The sequence below is a fragment of the Stegodyphus dumicola genome, chromosome 11 (genome assembly GCF_044657685.1).
Source record: "Stegodyphus dumicola isolate Sdum_Otavi_A_Nest chromosome 11, ASM4465768v1".
Classification (NCBI taxonomy): Eukaryota; Metazoa; Arthropoda; class Arachnida; order Araneae; family Eresidae; genus Stegodyphus; species Stegodyphus dumicola.
In genome coordinates, this window is record NC_140778.1 from 120,781,703 (window position 1) to 120,803,761 (window position 22,059).

The 22,059-nt window shown below is 33.0% G+C and overlaps 1 protein-coding gene across 7 annotated transcripts in view; it reads right to left on the reverse strand.

Moving 5' to 3' along the window:
• Nucleotides 1–22,059, reverse strand: part of LOC118197659 (uncharacterized) — a 126,973-nt gene that overhangs the window by 82,513 nt on the left and 22,401 nt on the right. For 6 of the 7 annotated variants that reach the window (XM_085827178.1, XM_085827176.1, XM_085827175.1 and 3 more), the window contains exons 4-5: nt 20,712–20,813; nt 38–142 (exon numbers count right to left, since the gene is read on the reverse strand). In XM_085827178.1, the coding sequence (XP_085683304.1) occupies nt 38–142; nt 20,712–20,813 (207 nt within the window). The remainder of the gene's footprint in view (nt 1–37; nt 143–20,711; nt 20,814–22,059) is intronic. The other variant, XM_085827177.1, reaches the window with a different exon arrangement.

Here is a 22,059-nt window from a genome sequence, read left to right on the forward strand (position 1 = left end):
ACTGTCTACCTATAACCACTTAAAAGGGCGAACTTACTTTCGCAAATGCCTTCTTTTAGGACGTACCCAGGCTTACAAGCACATTTCTTTTTTCCATCATCTCCGAAAACACAGCTATCAGAGTTATCGCCACAAATACACTCTAAAACATAAAACAAAGTTTTACACATTTCGATACATTTGCATTAATGTATTCTTACTATTTCTATTTGCACTTATTATATCTTTTGTGTAAATATATCATTACTTACTGTCACTGGGTGATTAGCATTTACCTTACGAATTATGCACCAACTCAGCAGCTTTCGTTTTCCGCTTATAAGGTATTTTCGCCCTCCTTTCTGCATGCCTCCATGTCGTAACTGCAGCACACTCGGCGCATAAGTCCAGATTTGAGTCTCAGTGAGGGCAATGCTCCTTTTTCAGATACTTCTGCTTCAAAAGTACCTAATGACTACAGTGTCGCACCAACAGGGATGATTGTGGTTTATGCTTCCTTACAACCAGTATTTGACGAATAGGTCCCCAAATCCTCATTCGCCCTTTAAAAGGGAGGAGTATATAAGATATTTTTCCCTCCTTTCTTTGCAGGCCCTCGTAGTGTGGCTGTAGCACACTCGGCTCGTATTCGAGAGTCCAGGTTCGAGCCCCGGCGATATCATTGCTCATTTTTCAAGTACGCCGACTTAAAATATCTATTGACTCTATATCCTTCTCTCAATTTTAGCACTGTTACGAAATGCCCAGCTGCGGTGAGACAGCTACCCTGCAAAGCGGAGTTAGGGTTGCCAGATTTGGCGCGAAATCACTCCATTTGGTTATATTTTGCGACAAAATTGGCGATATGCAGCAGCAAGAGCGAGAACATTCTAGAGCGCATTCTTAGCGGTTTTATACCCGTTTTGTGTTAATTAATATCAGAGTTTTGTGTGAACTTTGAATGTTTTTTATCAAAGATGAAAGGTCTGATTGTTAACCCTTCTTTTCACTTCAGAATTAATTGTGCATTAAATAAGCTGTACGAAACATTTCATCGAGTCATATTTCTCGACGGCTCTGCGTATGTTCCTCAACGAGTAGAAAATAAACATATCTATAATTTAGAAGTATATAACTACTATGCAAAATTATATACTTCCAGTAAACTCTCTCATGGCATATCAACCGAAGAACTGAGAACTGTCTTAACAGAAATAGAAACCGTGATAAATTCAAGACCGATTACCTATGTTTACAGAAATTCACAGGAGTTATCTCCTTTAAGTCCTTCGCATTTTCTTGTAGGTTAACTTTTGATTTCTTTACCACCGGTAAAATATGATGCAAATGTTAATGCAGATAGAAATAATATTATAAAGCGATACAACTACCGACAAAATTTGTTAGATCATTACTGGAAAAGATGGAAAAGCGAATATTTGCTAAACTTAAAACCTACAAACAGTATAACACCAATAAAATTCAAAGGAGACTTTAAGGTGAATGATGCAGTCTTCATCGGAGACAACAAGTTGCCTAGAAATATGTGGAATTTCGGCAAAATTGTGGAAACGTACATTGGACGCGACGGTAAGATACGATCGTGCAGTGTAAAACTTAAATCTCGTATAGTAAAACGACCAATGCAACTTTTGTATCCATTAGAACTTTCAGAATAGACTATATGCTAAGAAAATAAGACAATTTTCCTAAGCAGATAGTCTCTAAAAATTAAACTGATTTATGACAACATAAGAAAGTCCAATTTTTGAATGTTACCTTTATGCCATTATATGATGTCCGGAATAAACCAAAATAATCTGTAACTGTAATCTTAAACTAGGACTGATAGTATCAAAGTTAAAAAATAAATTCAGCTGTAAGAACCACTTGCTTATCTTCTAAGTGACAACTGTACGTGTAATAAATGAGTGTAGGAACTACACAAGATAAGGGTTAAAAAGTACCCTTTATTAAACTCTTTAAAATTCACACTCCGTTGATTTGACGCTAACACACTACGCCTCACTCAAGCAATAACTCAAATCACAAGAACTAAAATAAAAATTCGAAGACATTAACAAGTACTAGAAATCACAGGTCTCAGATACTCCCGTTTCTTACAACGCGTCGAAATCTAGTGGCAGCAAAGTAAATGTTGTTACGCCACGTAAACCAGCAATAACTGTGAAAATAGAAGCTCACGCAACAGAGATGACGGCAATAGACTAAACTCTCTAACTTTCCTTCTAAAACTCAGTATTTAAACTTTTCTCCTTTTTCTCCTCAGGCTTATAGAAACGAAGGCTTATAAAAAAGAATATAAAATTAAATAACTTGGTTATTTAAAATAAATACAAATTCCTTCAAGGTGAAAGTTATATATATATACCCTGTCGAGTGTAACAGCAGTAGTAGCGCCGTGAATTCAGTGAGTAGCTTGTGAGAGATCGACTGAGTCGGGAGCTGTGCTTTATTGCTTTGACGTGAAGCTATCTTCCCCGTTATAGCCCGAAGGCCGTGATGCTGATTGTTTCAGCGTGTTTACCGTAATTATTTCGACGACTGTACACGTATTTTTGGAACTGTTCTGAGTAATACTGGCGAATGAATTGCGTTTAGATTCTTAATCAAGTAATATCATCAGTTATTCCAAATGCACGAACCCGCAGAACGAAACAATGTTCTAAATTAATTTTTTTAAAAGTGATTAATATGTAACCATTCTTTAATATATATATATATATATATATATATATATATATTTAATATAAGATATTGGAAGAATTTAATTCGTAACTTTTAATTTAATTTGAATATGAGTATAGATCTTGCACCCAGGCAACCTGGTGTTTGACACCGTTAAGCTTGATTTTCACAGAATACATTGTAAAAAAATATTAAGAAACATTATCAATGGTGTTACAGAAAAGCAGCGCTACAGGAGAGTTTAGTTGTTATATGTTGTTATGTGCATATTTCAAAGATCACCGCGTTATTCTCGTTTTGCTACATACTACTTAGCCAGCGTCAGTGCCCTTCCCGGAACATCAGAAAGTTCCAGTTGCTAACCAGACGCTCTTTCCAAACCGAAAATCACGCGATAAGGGAGAAAACCTTTACATTCTCAACCACTGAAAGGATGACTGGAAAGGAGAAGACACAACCCACATCCTGGTAGTGGTGAATTATCGTCTCCACCAGGACACTTATAGCCACGTTTAAGTTTTTTTAAGCAGGAAAACATGCGAAATCAGCTTTGCCCTTGCCGGAATTCGAATTCCGAATCTTCCGATTGCTAGCGGGCTGTGCACTTATATCGTGAAGGCATGGAAAATATCTTATTATACGAGTCCTAAAAAAGGATGTACGATTCAAAGAACAGTAGTGAAACTCGCATTATGGGAAGTACAAAATACATGTTCGATGGTGCAGCGACTAACGACAATCCATTTCTCGTAATTTTGGTTATAGGAAATAAATTTGCATTAGCAAAAATTATAATTGAGCACTGAAATTCCATTTGCACATTGAAAATTATAAGTGGTTTGGCATGGTCCACACCGTTCGTGAAATGCTGGTGATTCGGAAACCAGAGAAACAGAAACGACAAACAACAAAAGAAACTGCTAAAATTACTAACCAGAACACTGGTCAAAATAGTAAACTCATAGATGTGAAATTTGTCAGCCTTATTCATAGCAGAGGAATTTGTGAATGCATTAGACAAAAAAAATTTCTCCATAATGCTAACAAGAAACTAAATTAACTGCAATGTTTGAAATTATAAGCAGTGACCTTTTCATCCCTACTTCTTTGAAGACTTAGTTTCCCAAAGTTTAAGGATGGGTTTGTGACTTGGACATGCTAGCAATAATACTGGAGAGCTAAATCACTTTACCATTGCAGCAGCGCAATGTTAAGCGACATCGCGTAAATAGAGAACTGTGTATTCGCATGACATGTTACGACTGTTGTGTAGCGAATTTAATTTAATTAAGTGATTCATAAAAATCAAAATTTTAAGTTGTAATTATTCAAAATTTGAGCTACACAAGTTTGGTTATATTCTTTTTGGGCCTATTAATTCTAGTGTAATATATTTTGGCTTTCCGAGTTTACGCGAACTGCGTCTTCAATCTTGTACACGCAAACAATGGATAAGTATTTTTGTTTCTGCGTAATAAACTCAGTTTTTCATGTCAAAAATTAATTTGATTTCTTAGTATTTAATATCATTAGTTGCAGAAAAATTAGCTCTTTAATTTGGCATAACTTTCATTTTTCTAACTTTAATTGCATTTCAGTTATGAGCTTTAATTAGTAGATTTTCTTCGTTTCGCTTGTGATTTAGTTAAAGGGGGATGAAATGCCTTCTTTCCGGTTGAAAAAGTCACTTTTTGAGAGTTTTCAGCGTTCTTTCGTTGGGACCCTTGCAGGGTTGTTGAAATTCCTAATCTCCCCCGATCGCAGGTGGCAGTTATTTGGCGAGGGTTTGGCGACTTGGATTTTCCGTTGAGGTTTCAAAATAGTGGTTTTGGCGAGTTTGATAACATGAGGGTATGCTGTGGTTGCAACTATTTCAACTTTCGGCGAAAAATGGGTTGCGCCATCTTGGCAGTCCGGCGCTCTCCCTTTTAACGGGTTGTTTTAGGGGACGAGCTGACTTTTTGACACTTTTTGCACTTTACTTCTGTTGCCCTTTGAATTGGCCGGAGGCGACAGCTGACTCCGACGAAGAAAATGGAGCTTCTCCCCGATAGGCCTACGGGCCTCTTGGCTAAGCGCTGTGAGCGCGGGCCGTAGGTATGGGCATCTATGTCTTCAAAAAAAAAATCGAAATTCTTTCATCAGTTTTTGTTGTGTGTGTTTGTGTATCACAAGGAAAATATACAGAAGTAAATTTCTAGAAAAATGATGCGCACCATTGATTCGTCGCTTCACTCGAGACCAGAGCGTTAATTTAAAACCGTTGTTTTTGGAACCTCATTTGCTCATCCTAAATTCTACTAGAACTTCAAGGCTACCATAATGAATAATTTAAAACCGTTGCTTTTGGAACCTCATTCGCTCATCCTAAAATCTATTAGAACTTCAAGGCTACCGTAATGAATCCATACTGTTCTACGAGCATTTTTTTTCCATTCAACAGGCCGCCAGCACTGTATTTCACTTATCTTGCCGTATTGGAACCTCAATTGTTCATCCTAAAATCTACTAGAACTTCTAGGCTACAGTAATTGAATCCAAACTGTTCGACGAACATTTTTTTTTCATTCAACAGGCTGCCAGCATTCCTCACGAGCTTCGATGGATTTCTTTTGTTTGATGCTCCTTAACAGATAAGTTCCTGTTTCTTTTTGGTTAATTCTTGGTTAGTTAAATATTATAGATTTCTGCAGTTAAAATGATTGAATTAACTTAATTTGTTAATTTGTTGAACCCTAAATTTTTTTTGTAGTTGATAACTTTATCCTAACTCTATAGAAATCATTTTTCTTTGGTGTATCAATCAAGTAAAAGCATTAAATGGAATAAAGATTTATAACCTTATTAAAATTATTGTAACTTAACTTAATGGTTAAGAAAATTAAGTTCTTCAGGAAATTATTTACTTGAATGTTTTTTTTTTTAATTACTCATTGGTGAGGATGATTTGAAATAGTGCTTGTATTAGAGCATTCTTGTTTCTCAGGACGAACTTGTTTGTAGAATAGTAAATGTGTCATTACTTATCTTTATCCGGTTAAAACCATATTTAATTAATCTAAGAAAAAAAATTGAATAATAAAAATTATTATGTGCAATAATAGTATTTAAATGATTATATTGAGTGCAATATTAAGCAATAATTTTTGTTGTATAGATGAATTCTGTGTGAAGTAGAAAGTGTAGCTTGTTAATTTTTTTTTATTATTTTCTCCCCGGGGAGGGTAGTGTTCTTAAATTTATAGTTTATTTTGGTATGTTTTACCAGATTTGCAATATTAAATTTAATAGTAATTACAAGGATGTAAAATGTGTAAAACAATAGTTCAAATTTTGTTGAATATATTTTGATAATTTTTTTTTTCAACTAATGGATATATATATATTTATAATTGGCATTAATAGTTAAATAAATAAGTTTTTCTAGATCATTCAAGGGTTAAATTTTTGTGTGTGTGCTCATGATTTTCACCCGTCTCATTCTCAAGTTGATTTCAGGGTTAATCCGAAAACACAACGCAAAATGTACAGGGCTTATAGATATTAGTATATTACTGTTAAAAAATTTTAAGTGTTATGTCAACAGAGGAGGAAACCATATGATTTTTCTATAACAATTAATCCTACCATGATTTTTTAACATAACACGACTATTATTAGCGGATTACGTTTTCTCCCGCTATGTTGCGTTTCATAGTCAGCAAGATTTCCCTACACTGCGCTGATAAATATTGAATGTTTCATACCCAAAGTATCAAAGATGAACCCGGGAAGTGTTCATGCAATGTCATGTTATGCAGATTATTTGCACTATGCGGCATTCGTCAGTAATGTGCATCACCTTCCGGATGCGTAATGGCAAACTGCGCATTCAGTTGATCAATCGTAAACGAATTTCACATACTGCGCATGCCCAGAGGAGAATCTGGCACCATTACGACTGTGATATTCTGTTATCTGGGTGTAAATAGTTCAGAGTTTTAAAACTTGTTAGGTTGTAAGTTGCTTCATTACTTATAAAAGTATAAATACCAACTAAACGACGCCAATTTTCGTTTAAGAATGATTACAAAACAGGAAACATTACAAAATACATCAGCTGAATCTTTATTGATTATATTTGTGAGGAATAAACGGAACTGCATATTTAGCATAAGATCCATTTGTATATATTTTAACAAATTAAAGAATAAATCCAGTTTAAATTCATGAATTAAAGGCAAGGAAATTATTATAAATAACTGATATTAAATATAACATTTATGGACAAAATAAACCGAAATTAAATGAAACAGAAGCAAATGCATTAAGCACAAACAAGTTTCGGTAGTATTGCAATTGTAAACAGTCGATAACATGACGAACAGAGTTGTGTAGGGTTGCTTATCCTTCTTCACCATTATTTCCAATCCAACGGTACACCACTCAGCATGTGTAGTAAGCTGTTAGCATAAATTTAGGTATTTTGCATAATGAAACTCGAAAGGCATACGAAACGAACGTGCGCCAAGGTATATATTGGCGAGAGAAAGTAAAGCTCGTGTGCAATGCAGTATATTTGATTTTTACCCTAGCTACTTGTACCTGGCCAAAGGTCTAATCCAGTAGTACTTTCTTCTCTTTCACGTACGATGGCAAAGTATATTCCTGTTTATTTTTCTTATTGCCTAAAATAGGTAAGCCTGATGATATTTAGTACTAATGATGATTCTATGTAAGTTATTCTTTTCAATACTTCAGTATTTTAATGTCCTTGAACATTATTACTTTTTGTTATGCTTAAGTTAAGCAAAATTATCCTATTTTATAAAATAAAGATTTCATAGTTAATCTTCTGACTTATGATTCTTTAATTCTGTGCTTGAGGAAATGCACTCATTACGCCTTCCGTGCTAATGCACAACCAACAAAAGATTATGAGACTGAGAAATTGAAATTTTGTAATGTTTACGATTCCAGGGACATAAAGTGTTAAAACTCTTTGTTGAAAAAAAAACTAGTTACAAAGTTTATAAGAATAATTGTAACAAGTAGTAATGTCTATTCTAAAAGAATCAATTTGTATAGAAAAATTAACAGATGAAAATTATTCAGTGTGGAAATTTAAAATAAAACAACTTCTAATAAAAGAAGGTTTAGATGATGTTGTATTCGAAGAAAAACCGGAAACTGATACTGATATTTGGTTAAAGAATGATCGTAAAGTTAAAGCTTTAATATGTCTAAACATTTCGGATTTGCAAATTATCCATGTTTTACATAGTAAATCTGCAAAAGAAGTTTGGCAGAAGTTAAAATGTGTCCATGAACGTGTAAATTTAACAAATAAGTTATTTCTTCTTAGAAAACTATATTCCATTAGATATAATGAAAGTTCTAAAATGCAGGAATATATCAAAGGAGTACTAGAGTTGGCTGAAAAGCTGCGTAATATAGGTGAAGAAATTAAAGAAAATAACTTAATAGCAATACTACTATGTTCTTTACAAAATTCATACAACTCCTTAATAACTGCAATAGAAAGTAAATCGGAAGCTGAATTGTCGCTAGAATATGTTTAAAATAAACTAATAGATGAGTATTGTAGACGTGTGGAAACTAAGAAAGTTCAAAAGTACGATTCAGTTGCTTTAAAAAGTAAAAGCGAAAATAAACCAAAGTATGTTACACAATTTTGTACTTATTGTAAGAGAAATAACCATACGATAAATGACTGTTTTCATTTAAAACGCAACGCTAGAACTTCCCCGAAAACAGATGTAAATAATATTAAAATAGAAATTATTCTCAAAATTATAAAAGTAATACATGCCAAATAGCAAATACACAAAGTGTAGAAAACATAACAAAACTTAAAGAAAATAAGTATCTTAAAAGTATTGAAACTGAAAATTCGCAAATTCAGTTTAATCAAGTTCTAAAAGTGGAAAATAAACATGATAACACGCAAACGCAAGAATGGGTTATCGACTCAGGAGCCTCCACTCATATGACGAGTGATAAGAAATTTTTCTCTCAGTTAAATTACTCTAATAAACAAATAGTAACTGTAGCCAATGGTGCTAAATTAAATTCTTAAGGTATTGGTGAAGGCTATTTTAAAGTTAAAAACTTAAAGGGTCAGGTTACACAAATAAAATTGGAAAATGTATTGTATGTACCAGGTTTAGATAGTAATTTACTTTCTGTTCAATCTGTTACCAATAAAGGTTGCATTGTTACATTTGATAGTAATAAGTGTTACATAAAGCGTAACAATATACTCGTAGCCGACGGCAACGCTCAGCAAGGTTTATATAAATTGATCGTAAACCCAATTGATGAGAAAGCATACTTAGCTAATAATGTTTCATGTTCAAATACGAACTGTATACTAAAATGGCATCAAAGATTAGGCCACAGAAATATAGATGCCATAAAAACACTTGAGAAAAATGATTTGGCAGACGGCATTAAACTTGGCAAATGTACTCATAGTGTGGAATGTTCTACTTGTGTAAAAGCGAAACTAACTGAAACACCTTATCCCAAAACTAGTTTTAGATCTAAAAATCCACTGGATTTAGTGCACGCAGATGTTTTTGTGCCAATTGAAGTCAACAGCTTAGGAGGGAAAAGATATTTCGTAACTTTCATTGTTGACTATTCGCGTTATACTCAAATTTATTTTATTACTTCAAAAGATGAAGTATTCGACAAACTTAAACAGTATGTTGCATCGACAACAAATAAATTTAGAAAGAAAATAAAGGTTCTCAGATCCGACAACGGTACAGAATACTGTAACGAAAGTACTGAAAATTATTTAAAGAAACTCGGCATTTTTCACAAAACTTCGGTTCCTTTTTGTCCGGCACAGAACGGCGTCGCAGAAATGAAAAATCGCTCTTTAATAGAAATGACAAAAACTATGCTAATAAACTCTAAATTACCGAAAGGATTCTGGGCTGAAGCAGCAGCTACTGCTGCATATCTTCAAAATAGGTTACCAACTAAAGCCACAGATAGAACACCATATGAATTGTGGAATGGTAGAACACCAAACTTAAGTCACTTACGAGTATTTGGCTGTACAGCATTTTATTATGTGAACAAACAAAAACGGCGTAAATTCGACAACAGAGCCGAAGAAGGAATATTCGTAGGATACGATTTACGAAGTAAGGGATACAGGATTTATGTAGGTGGAAGAAAAATAATAGTAAGTAGAACTGTTAAATTTTCAGAAAACGCGTCTTTACCTGACAAACTTGCAGAAAATAATGCTGAAGATTTAGAATTAATTCACTTCAATAACTCGCAAGATGATGAAGAAAATAATGAAGAAACATCTCTTGGCGATGATTTTACAGAAGATTCAAAAGGTTCCGAAGAGTTAATTAAATGTGAAGAAAGTGTAGAAGGAAGGGTTTCTAGCAGATCAACCAAAGGGGTCATACCGGAAAGATTCTCTTATAAAGCAGAAGACGAAGAATCAATCTTACTTAAAATTAAAGATCCAGAAAGCTTTGAAGAAATTCTAAACTTACCAAAACGTGAACAAGAAGCTTGGATCAAGGCTATGCAAGAGGAAATACATTCTCTAAAAGAAAATGAAACCTATAAACTTACAGAATTACCACCAGGAAAACATGCAGTACGCAGCAAATGGGTGTTTAAGACAAAATATGATGAAACTGGTAAAAATATAAAATACAAAGCACGCTTAGTAGCCAAAGGATTTACTCTAAAATACGGCAGTGATTATGATGAAACTTTTTCACCAGTAGTGAAACACACTACGATAAGAGTTTTCTTAGCATGAGAAGCGTATAATAATGCCAAGGTACATCAACTAGATGTTAAAACAGCTTTTTTGTACGGCAACTTAAATGACGAAATATATATGGAACAACCAGAAGGATTCGTGGTTCCGGAAGAAAGACATAAAGTTTGTAAATTACAGAAGTCGATTTATGGTCTCAAACAAGCAGCTAGGTGCTGGAATGCCGAAATTGAAAATACACTGAAGAATCTGGGGTTCAGTCAAAGCAAAGCAGATCCGTGTCTTTTCACAAAAGTGGTTCGTGATAAAAGAATTAATTTAATAGTGTATGTTGATGACATCCTAATAAGTTCTACAGAAGAAGGACTAATTCTTCAAACAATTAATGATTTAAAGAAACGTTACCAAATAACGCATCTTGGTGAAGCTAAATATTTCTTAGGCATGGAAATAAATCGCAAGGAAGATGGAAGTTATCTCTTATCGCAGAAAAATAAAATAAATCAACTTGTCAAGCAATTTCAACTTGAAGAAGCGAAACACGCTAGCACACCAATGGAAACGAACTATTATAACCTAAACAAGGATGAAAATCTCCTAACTTCAAATGATAAATTTCGCCAAGCTATTGGAAGTCTTTTGTATATATCGTCTATCACAAGACCAGATATCACAGCTTCACCTCCCATACTCAGCAGAAGGTGTAATAATCCACGTCAAAAGGACTGGAATGCTGTTAAAAGAATCATTAGATACTTAAACACGACAAAGAACCTATCCTTACAAATTTCGTCGGGTGAAGAACCTAATATTACAGTTTATTCAGATGCTGATTGGGGACAAGATATTGAAGATAGAAAATCTACATCAGGAAGTGTTATTTTATTAGGAAGGAACTGTATTTCATGGTTTTCAAGAAAACAAACTTGTGTTTCTTTATCCTCAGCAGAAGCTGAATATGTTGCACTATCGCAAGCTACGCAAGAACTATTATGGCTATTAAAATTAACAGAAGATTTCAATCTACCCCAAACTCTACCGATAAAGGTATTTGAAGATAATCAGTCTACTGTAAGACTTGTAGAATCTGAAAAATTCAGTTCACGCACTAAACATATTGATACAAAAGTTCATCATATACGCGACTTGAATAACAAAGGAATAGTAAAACTTGCTTATCTTTCAACAGAGTAAATGGTTGCTGATATTATGACTAAACCAATTCCTAAAGCTAAATTTCAGTTTTGCAGGAATGAATTACAATTGGTATGAGTTTCATTAGCAAAACAGGGGCGATGTTAGCATAAATTTAGGTATTTTGCATAATGAAACTCGAAAGGCATACGAAACGAACGTGCGCAAGGTATATATTGGCGAGAGAAAGTAAAGCTCGTGTGCAATGCAGTATATTTGATTTTCACCCCAGCTACTTGTACCTGGCCAAAGGTCTAATCCAGTAGTACTTTCTTCTCTTTCAGGTACGATGGCAAAGTATAGTCCTGTTTATTTTTCTTATTGCCTAAAATAGGTAAGCCTGATGATATTTAGTACTGATGATGATTCTATGTAAGTTATTCTTTTCAATACTTCAGTATTTTAATGTCCTTGAACATTATTACTTTTTGTTATGCTTAAGTTAAGCAAAATTATCCTATTTTATAAAATAAAGATTTCGTAGTTAATCTTCTGACTTATGATTCTTTAATTCTGTGCTTGAGGAAACGTACTCATTACGCCTTCGGTGCTAATGCACAACCAACAAACTTCGTTAATTTAATAGTGTATTAAATTAACGAATTTCGTTATTTCGTGTATTTCGTTAATTTAATAGTGTAAACTATTAGTTGAACTTCGTTAACACTTATCAACTCATGTGCGGTTTCCATTACGCCTTCCGGATGAATAAAGAGTATAAATGAGGCAAGGTGAATTATTTGTAAGATTGCACGAATTTTGAACATAGATAGATAATATTAGTAAACTACTTTGTGAAATTGTTGTATTTTTCTGTATAATGTAACAGGAAAATCTTGGGAGAAACAACGCTCTGTAGAAAAATTAAGAATAGAAGTCGGTTGATCTTTACAATATGGTAACTGGTAGTTTGGCGACATTTTGGAGGCGATAAAGGTTACTACCTGGCACTTTGGTAATAATGTGAGCAGTACTCAGTTCCGATTACGCCTTATTTTGTGTGAGGGAAATGAGAGATCATGGGATATGTCATGTGATATTAATGGACGAATTACGGTTCTTTAATCGGAAAAGGGGGGAAATCGGGAAAAAATCTGGAAATTTTGTATTTGGCTTTATTCTGTGTTGTGTGAAACAGTGTTCGTGAATTTTTGGATCCCATGGCCGTAACTAAAGTGAATTCGAAATGGGTATTTATGTATGTATTAACTTAATGTATGTGCTCATTTATATTTTAAGTAGTATTTTTGAATTTAATTATATTTTAATTAAATGATAGTTATTTTGTGAATTTTATGTTTGTAGGAATTTGGTATACGTTTTAGTTGAAGTAAACGTGCATGGAAATAATTTAAATATCTGACAATAAGTATTTGTAATGGTTGCGGTATGAATTCGTTGGTGACGTGTATAATGTAATAGATGATTTAGAGGTAAAAGTTTTTGGATATTTTATTTATTTTATATGTGGAAATGTTCATATTTGGAAAGGGTAAATACTTTTTCGCGATCAGGTAATTTCATATATGTTCTTTTTACCGGGTTTAAAGATTGAGAAAATTGTCATGTATTTTCGTGAAATTTTTCTAATTTATGAGAAAAAAGCAGTGTACATGGATATAGTGAAGAGTGTGCGCAATGCCATTTTTGTGCAATTCTGGGATGTTTTTTTAAGTAAAAATAAATCGGCGTGTACATGGTTTATTTGTATGTGTTATTTTGAAAAACTCTAAGGAGTATGGTATTGTGCACTTTTTCCCAATTTTGCAGTGAATATTTGTGATGATTAAGCAGTTTTGTTAGATAAAATTTCTAGCATAAGTGTAATTCGGCTAGTAGATTGTTGGAAGAAGTGTTCAGTAGATAAAAAGAAAAGAAACATGTCTTTACTTCGTGAAGACAAAATGGCGGCGGGAAAAAAAAATAGAGGGTTGCTGTAGGAGAATTGGTCGCCAAATTTTCGCAAAAAAAAACGCCAAGTTACCATAATGTAAAGATCAACCTAGAAGTCTATTTAATAAAGTCTGTTTAACATTGAGTAAATGGTTATCTTGCTAATTATAAGCATTACGTAAATTAACATTGTAACATTATAAGCGTACGTTTAACATTGAGTAAACGGTTATCGCCAAACTTGCAAAGGTTTTGGTGATTAATTTTCTCGCTAAATTTGGCAAGGAATTGCCAAAAGTCGCCAATCTTGGCAACCATTCGGTGACATTTTTGTCTGGTCCCTGTGTAACGGTAATGGATATTGTAAATGAATAAATGTAAATGATTCCTATATTAGCTATAATCGTATAAGTCCCTCATATGTGTTACAGTAAATTCGGGAAGCAGAAGGTAAGCCGGAGGAAAGCTATATAAGACCAGAGAGCGTATCAGTTTCTTAGTTGTTAGTTCAGAACGACTTCGGAGTATTCATATATTCGTGAGAGCTTCGCCTTTTAGATGGGCTTCGCATGCTGTTGTGTTTAACGTTCCTAATAGTTTGTAGTGTGACTACTGATTGTGCTCTGTGATACTGTGAAGAACTTTACGAGCAATTTTGTGGAACGTTCCAGAACTGGGAAGTGTTTGTTTGGATAAAATAAATTTATCAAGCTAACTTCGGTTTGGTGTTCATTCAATCTATTACAAACCCCTGCGCACGCAACATACGTGCGTCGGTATATGGTAATAACCATTTTACCGATATATGATTATATATCGGTGTAATGCTTACCGATATATGATTATACTCGTATATCGGTATAATGGTTACCAATATATAATCGGTAACCATTACCGATGGTTTTGTAAAACACATGTAAATTTTCCTACTAATTAATTCACTATCTTATTATTTTTATCTTTACTATCCTTTCGAATTTCGTCGTCCCCCACCGGAACGCAAATTAGTTAGCGTACATATAGGATAGAGTTAATGAATAAAGCTCCTGAAATTAGTTAATGGAATTACGGCAGGGACGCTGAGATTCGTGTTTTCCTACTTAGCTCTTGGAATTAACTAGATATGTTTTAGCCTATTGCCTAGTCATGTTAGCTCGCTTGTTTAGAATCCTGAGTCAGTTTAGATTAGGGCGTTGCTTTCGAAATTCCAAACGTTACTTTTTTTTAAAGTTTAATCGAATATTTGTTTGTTGACCTTAGATGTAAAGTACGAGTTGTGTATTTGTGGTAAGTTATAATAAAAAAAGTTTTCTTCAGAAACTTCAAATGAGTTTTGCTTCAGAAGAAGGAGTGATAAGTCACTCGTCGATCTAAATGGAGCCTGACTTGAGTTTGGTATTTTAAGATTGCGTATGTACATACTGAAGTCGTCCGTATGTGTCCTTCGTCCCTATATATATATAGGGATGAAGCTATTAAGACTTAGCTAGAATAAATTATATTAATTTAATAATTTTAATTATGTATTATCGCTTTCAGTCTCAATTGTCTCGGTCGACGAAACGTGCCTTTATCATTAGCTAAACTAGAGATTTCAAGCACTTTTCCCTTGATAAGTCTGTCTGAAACCTCAAATTGAGCTCATTGACCTTAGTTTACAATTTTTTGTATGTAATTTCTTTTTCTTTAAAGTGTCTTTGATTTTTAAAATACAAAATTTAATGTAGTAGTTTAGGTTTTTTAACAAAAATTCTAATTTCCAATTTTATTTTTGTAGTTTATTTTGTAGTATTTCTATTAGGATTTTCGCACATTATTTAACTGCTTTAGTTTAGTAATTGCTTTAACTTGGTGTTACGTGTAAGCTTTGGAATTGCAATAACAAATGTGCTTTAAGCTTTAGCACATCTTAATCTGTAGTCTTCTTTGCAACCTATATATATATGTGTGTGTGTGTGTGTGTGTGTGTGTGTGTAATTTAATTTCTAAATAATTATTGCTCTAATATTACAGGTTTAAGAACTCTTTTAGTATTTTTAATTTTTATTGTTTTTTGGGGGGAGGCGTTAGCGTATCAAATTCGCAGGGTTTTATTATTAGTAAGTTGGATTGCATGTGTTTACATGATTGGTTTTTCAGACTCAGTCTGCTCAATATAGTATAGATTTTTAAGTATATTTATGTAATTTTGCAAATTTTTCCATACTTACTGCAGCCTGTAAGAGTTGGATTAGTAAATGAATAAATTACTTTGATTAATTTTCTGAGATTATTTTAAGTATTAAACTCTAATTTTTAAATTGTGTCATTGTTAGTTCGGAATTTCAGCCCTATGATGACAAAGCAGAGAAAGAGAAAAATATACTTTTTTTTTCCCCTTTTTCATCATTCTTTGCACCTTTTATGCTATTTACCACTGTGCATTTTTTCTTATTGAATATGGCTTGTTCCGAGATGAATGTAGAATGGGTTTTAACGCATTAATTTATTTTAATTTTTTTTCCGAGATGAATGTAGAATGTAGGTTTTAAACGCTTTATTTTATTTTTTTTATTATTGAATATGGTTTGTTCCGATATGAATGTAGAATGGGTTTTAAACACATTAATTTATTTTATTTTTATCTGTAGACACATAAATTTTTAAATTTAAAATCCAAGTTCCACGGAATACGTACAATGATATACCAGAGTGTTAATACTGAAGTAAATACCGTTAACGCATAGCAGTATATCAAAATGCCGTGAATTTCCTTTATTTTGAAAAACAAAAAAAAAGAAGAAATAACGCTAAAATGAAATAGTGGATAATAAAACTATACGTATGCCATCGGGAGGAGACAAAAAATAATTTTGTTGTCTGCTATTCCAAACTCAGCAGTCACTCCAAAAAAAATTAGAAATTTTGAAAAATTTTTATAAGGTAAATGGCAGACAAATAAGTAATGAACTGATGAGCCCGTTTCAAAGCAGCTTCAGATTATTCCAAAATACGGTTGCAATAACTCTAAGAAGTAAGCATAAGAAAGCAAAATTTAGTAAAACGGAAGATGAAAGCGATGAAGTTGCATTAAGAATATATGAAAAGCACACCCAGCCCAAAAATAAACATTAAAACAAACACTTAATATATAGGAGGGATAAAAATGAGGCAAATTATTAAACGCTTGCCTGCTGCGTGCTTTCGGAGAGTCAAATCAAATCAACAGCAAAATTTATATGAAGCATTAGTTATAATTAACAGCGTTACTTGAGGTTGAAACATAAGCGCTGGTGTTTTGAAATTGATGAGCGTGTACTTAAATCTTAAGCTCCGTTCACATGCAACGCTCCTTCGCACAGCTGCCGTTAGCAGGAGGAAAAAAAGGAGATATGAAGGAGTTTCGTCTTTAGGACCCGTCCAGAAGACCACCCTCTGCCTTCCCCTTTACACCTAAGCCTCTGTGAACAATCACGTCTCCGAATTGGCAGATTTCTAATACTGTTTACACATTTTTTAACGCTGTTTATTGTTGTTAATTTTGTAATCTATACTTTCGCAACTGGTACCTGAACTTTCGTAATGGTTCCTGAAAAATATATGCTTTTTAATTATTATTATTTTATAAGCTGTTATCTTGGTGATTGTCGCTATGGTTAAAAGATGGTCATGGATTTTTAAACTGCTTCCCAATAAGATATAGAACTCAAACTTTGTATATACCCTGCTTGTGGATGTGGTGTCACGCTTTTGAGTTTTAGAGGATTAGATTTTTTTTTTTTTTTTTCAAATTTAAAGTTGAAACGACTTTTTGCAAATATTAACAAATAAACTGAGAATCTCAGAATTTTATAGTTTGCACCATAACGCACTGTGGAGAATAAAAATTAACTGAAATTTTTAGCGTAATTTTTTTTAAAAATATTTTGGGAGAATTTTTAAAAATCGTTCATATTTTTAGACTTTTTGACGCCCATTAATTATAAAATTTCATATCTAAAAATAAATCGGTTACAAACTTCCGACATTTCCACAGCTTATAAGACAAACTTTTCGCATTTAAAAAAAATGATAAAGGAAATTAATTGGACGATTTTTTTACTTTTTTGAAATATATGCAATGAAGCAGAATGGGAAATATTGGTTCTTCTTGGGCACCAATTCGAAACATCGGTTTCAAAGTAATAATCTCATTATACCACACTATTTTTATGACATTATTTATACTATATAAGTTGTTATTGTTGCCAGTTGTTAGTTCAGCGTGAGATTGGAGATATTTCTGAATATTTATATTAACTTTCTCTTAAGATGCGCTTTGCATTCCGTTGTGTTTAACGTTCTTATTACTCGTAGATTGAAGCATAACTACTTATTATACTTAGTGATATTCTAAACACTTGTACGAGTATTTCTGTAGAAAATTCCAGAACTTTGAAGTGTTTATGTTGATAAAATAAATTTAATTAAGCTATCATCGGATTTGAGTGCAATGATAATTATTTACGAACTATTATCAATTTATTACGATCCCGTACGCACGCAACATTATAATTAATTAATGTATTAAAATTGTTTTGAACGTGTTTTACAAAACAAAAACAGGTAAAGAAAAATTCTGCTTGCGTTTTATGAGTTCTTGCAATTTTTCTGGCAACATAAGGTTTTAAAAAAAGGGGTTCTAATTTATGTTTATATTTACCGATTGAATAAATAGCACTAGGTTTGATTTATATATATATATATGTGTGTGTGTGTGTGTGTGTGTGTGTGTGTGTGTGTGTGTGTGTGTGTGTGTATTGAAATTCAGTAATAAAATTTTAAAGATTTGAAATGATTAAATGTCTATTTAGACAGTTTGTATTCTTTAAACTCCAAATGCAAACTGAGAATACTTTTGCATTTTTTTCAATAAAACCTTTTACTTAAAGTCCTAAAACATATACAGGTATGGACTAATTTTTTATTATTTTTACTGCTTATTTAAAATCATATGCTTTATAGAAACAAGGATGGATTTTGCAAAATACTGAAAGGAAAAATTATTTGAAATGAAAATGTGACTGAGATCATAGTTGTTTTAAAGACTTTAGATAAAAGTGTATTTTTTTTCTCAGAAACTAGTTCATTAATTGCAAAATCATTCCTTGAAGTTATTAAAAACACTGTAATAAATACAACAAAAAAAACCTGGGGGGAGACATTGAAAATTGTAGGAGAAGAAAAACATTTTAATTGTAAAAATTTTTTTCAAAAATTTAAATTAAAAAAATTACTAGCAAAAACTTTTTTGTCTCGCCAAACCATTTAATAATATTCATAAAAAGTAGATGAAAATGCTTAATTTTTTTTTAAAAAAATCATTCAAAAGGTACCGAGTTCCTTGTCGCGTTGAAGCTGATATGCACTTGTCTTAACTTTAGTTTTAATTTGAACGATATTTCTGGAATACCTAGCATCAGATAATATTGTCTGCATTTGTCTATAATTTTCGTATCTTGTACAGTTCTATCTAATTTTTTGGGGTATGCTGTCGCATCCCCAGACATCTATCAGCGCGATTGTTTCGCTGACAGTCCAGCGAACAGTAACTAAAATTAAGTGAACCGCGCAGTATAGTACGGGAAATCTCCCCACTTGCCCTGCTCCCGAGAGGTAAGGAACATTCAACCAAGTTCTACCTCCAATTCGGCGAGGCAGTTAATGCTTGTGCCATGTGAACGGGACACATTGGAAGAACCGGTTTTCGCTACCGGTAGAATCTGCTCTTGTGAACGGGGCTTTAAACACTTTGCTCAGGCGTTTAGTTGGGCCTACCAGCGGCCCAGCAGTAAAATCGCTGAGCGCTGGTAGTTCTGTCTGGGGTTCTAATTCCAACGAATGGGCTGGCTGCATAGGTGTTTCCATGTTTTCCTCATGTGTAACATATATACAAGCTAGTTTCCGTTAAAAACAAGACCACAAAGACTTCTCTCACCTAAGACAGACAGCACTCGACTTCTTTGCTGTAGTTAAGTAAACCAAACAAAGTGTTTAATAAGCTATCTTCTATCGCAGTTACAAAAGAATCACAATTTACGATAAACCAGAATTCTTTATCTAAATAGAAAGAAGCATTACTCAGTTTGAGCAGAACAAAACAGGTCGAAAAACTTCAGAAATAGGTACAATAAATGAATAAGCTAAATGTTCAAAAAGCATTTATATAAACTTATTCAGTCCTTTCAAACATAACATACGTTTTAGGGAGAGAGCTTACAATGGGAGCATTTTCGAAAAGACCGGATGGTAGAATGGCAGAAGTGCTGAATGGCTGAAAAGATCACATTTAACTTTATCGCACCAATCTGATACCTTTTTGGAGGATTTGTCTCGAGTTTGCGCGTTTTATTACGCAAAAAATACTAAATTCTTCTATAAGTTCCTTGCTAGTCAGAATGGCAGCAACCATTTGCTCTGTTGAAACAGACAGATTTATAATGTCCTTATTATGTGATTTGCGTGTGTGATGAAATTTCGTGTCAGTTTGTGTTTTGTGCAGACCTGTAGTTTTCATATTAAAAAAGTTTCATTGTTGACTAATTGTCTTTGAATATCTTTATCTGTAGAGTTTGAGGCATATTAAAATCTTCTTTTAGTTTTAAAAGCCACGGAATACATCTTGCGTATCTTGTAAAAGTACAACATTTTCAGATTATGCTGAGGATAAAGGGATTCTCATTTGTTTTCTTGAAAGCCGTGAAATATAATTGCTAACTAATGAAATTACAGTTTCTGACATTCCTGACCACAAAGCAAATGCCATACATATAGAGGTTATATGCAGTTTAATTATTGCAATTTTTTATTTTTTATGATAAAAATCATGATGTGCGATGAATAACTTTTGAAATTTAAAGTTGTTTATATTAATAAAAGGAAGTTATTTTGTCTCATTGAAAACGAATTTTAAAAAGCATCCGATTTGAAGTACTAAGACCTAAAACATGTATGATTCTGCAGTTATTTTCTGTTATTTAGAGGTGAAAGATCAGTAATCAATTGATTTTCACTCTAAACGTTTGGAAAGAAAAGCAGAACAAAATTCGAAAATTTGTGGTTTCAGGGCGTTACAACCGCGCGTCAAAGGGTTAACTAAACATTTTCAGTAGAATAACTCCTCTGAAAAAGTAACAAGCCTTTTTATACATACCTTTGCATACTTTATCAGTATAGAGACCAAATTCCGGAGGACACTGGCAGACTTGTCGTCCTTTGTCATTTACAATACACTTTCCATTCTTGCACTGACAATCTATAAATTAAATTTAAAATCATTAAGATAAAATTATCTGCAGATGTTCACTTAACTAAAAAAATCTGATGTGTACACCACATGACTTCCTTGTACGAAATATTAAATTATACGCATTTTTTCTTGCATTTCATTTAAACTTATTAGATTGAATTAAACCTACTTCGCCGGCACCGCATAAACCACAATAGAATAAATGCATTCTTTAAAATTCACTTTGTTTACCATAGCGACACTGGCGACTAGGTTCACTTAACAGTATTATATTTCGTTCATATTATAACTCAGAATGCACAAAATTTATATCATTTAAAGAATTATCTAATCGTTGCCACATGTTCTATTCAAATACTATAATAAAGCTAAGCTCAGTTTCTCTAGATTGGCAACAAATCCGCTATCCTGCTGTTTCAAATGTAAACAAGAGCAATGGCCGCCATCAAAAACATTATTAGGCTTAGCGGCACTTAAACAATTTTAAAATTGTTGATAATTCTAAAAATATTGCATACAGATTTACTAAAGGCATAAAAACCATAACCGGAAGATAAGAACAACATAATTCAATCATTTTTAAAGCAAAAAATGTACAATTTACAAACATATAAGAGTAAAGAAATTGAGATCACTGAACTGGATAACAGAGTGGATATATATATATAAATATATTTACATACGTTTGGTGCGGCCGATTGCAACCAAAATACGAGGTGCACATCTACATGTTATACCAGTCCTACATACAAAATATCAACGTTCTGAGGCTACTCGTTTTTGAGTTATACGTTTTGAGATACGTACGTACATACGTTCGTACAGACGCCACGAAAAATTCTCTTCAGAATTCCTTTTAAAGCAGTTTTATAATTTTTTTGGAGGAAAAGAATGTTTTATTCTGTCCTTACGTACATATATCACGGAAATACATCAAAAAATTGCATTTGAAAGAGGTCAAAATGGGATATTTTCGTTGAAATATGCTGCCTGAAACTTTTCGTGATTACAATACTTCCTTTTTACTTCGTACAAGGAAGTATAAAGGAATTTCTTCCAGATGCTAGGCTTTTGAAGTAAAGGAAGTATTGTAATCCAGAAAAATTTTCGTACATAATATTTCAACAAAAATATCCTTTTTGACAATTCCCTAATTAATTCGGAAGATTTTTTTTTTTTTTTTTTTTTTTTTTTTTTTTTTTTTTTTTTTGCGTGACATCTGTACGTACGGACAGAATAAGGGGCTCGAAAG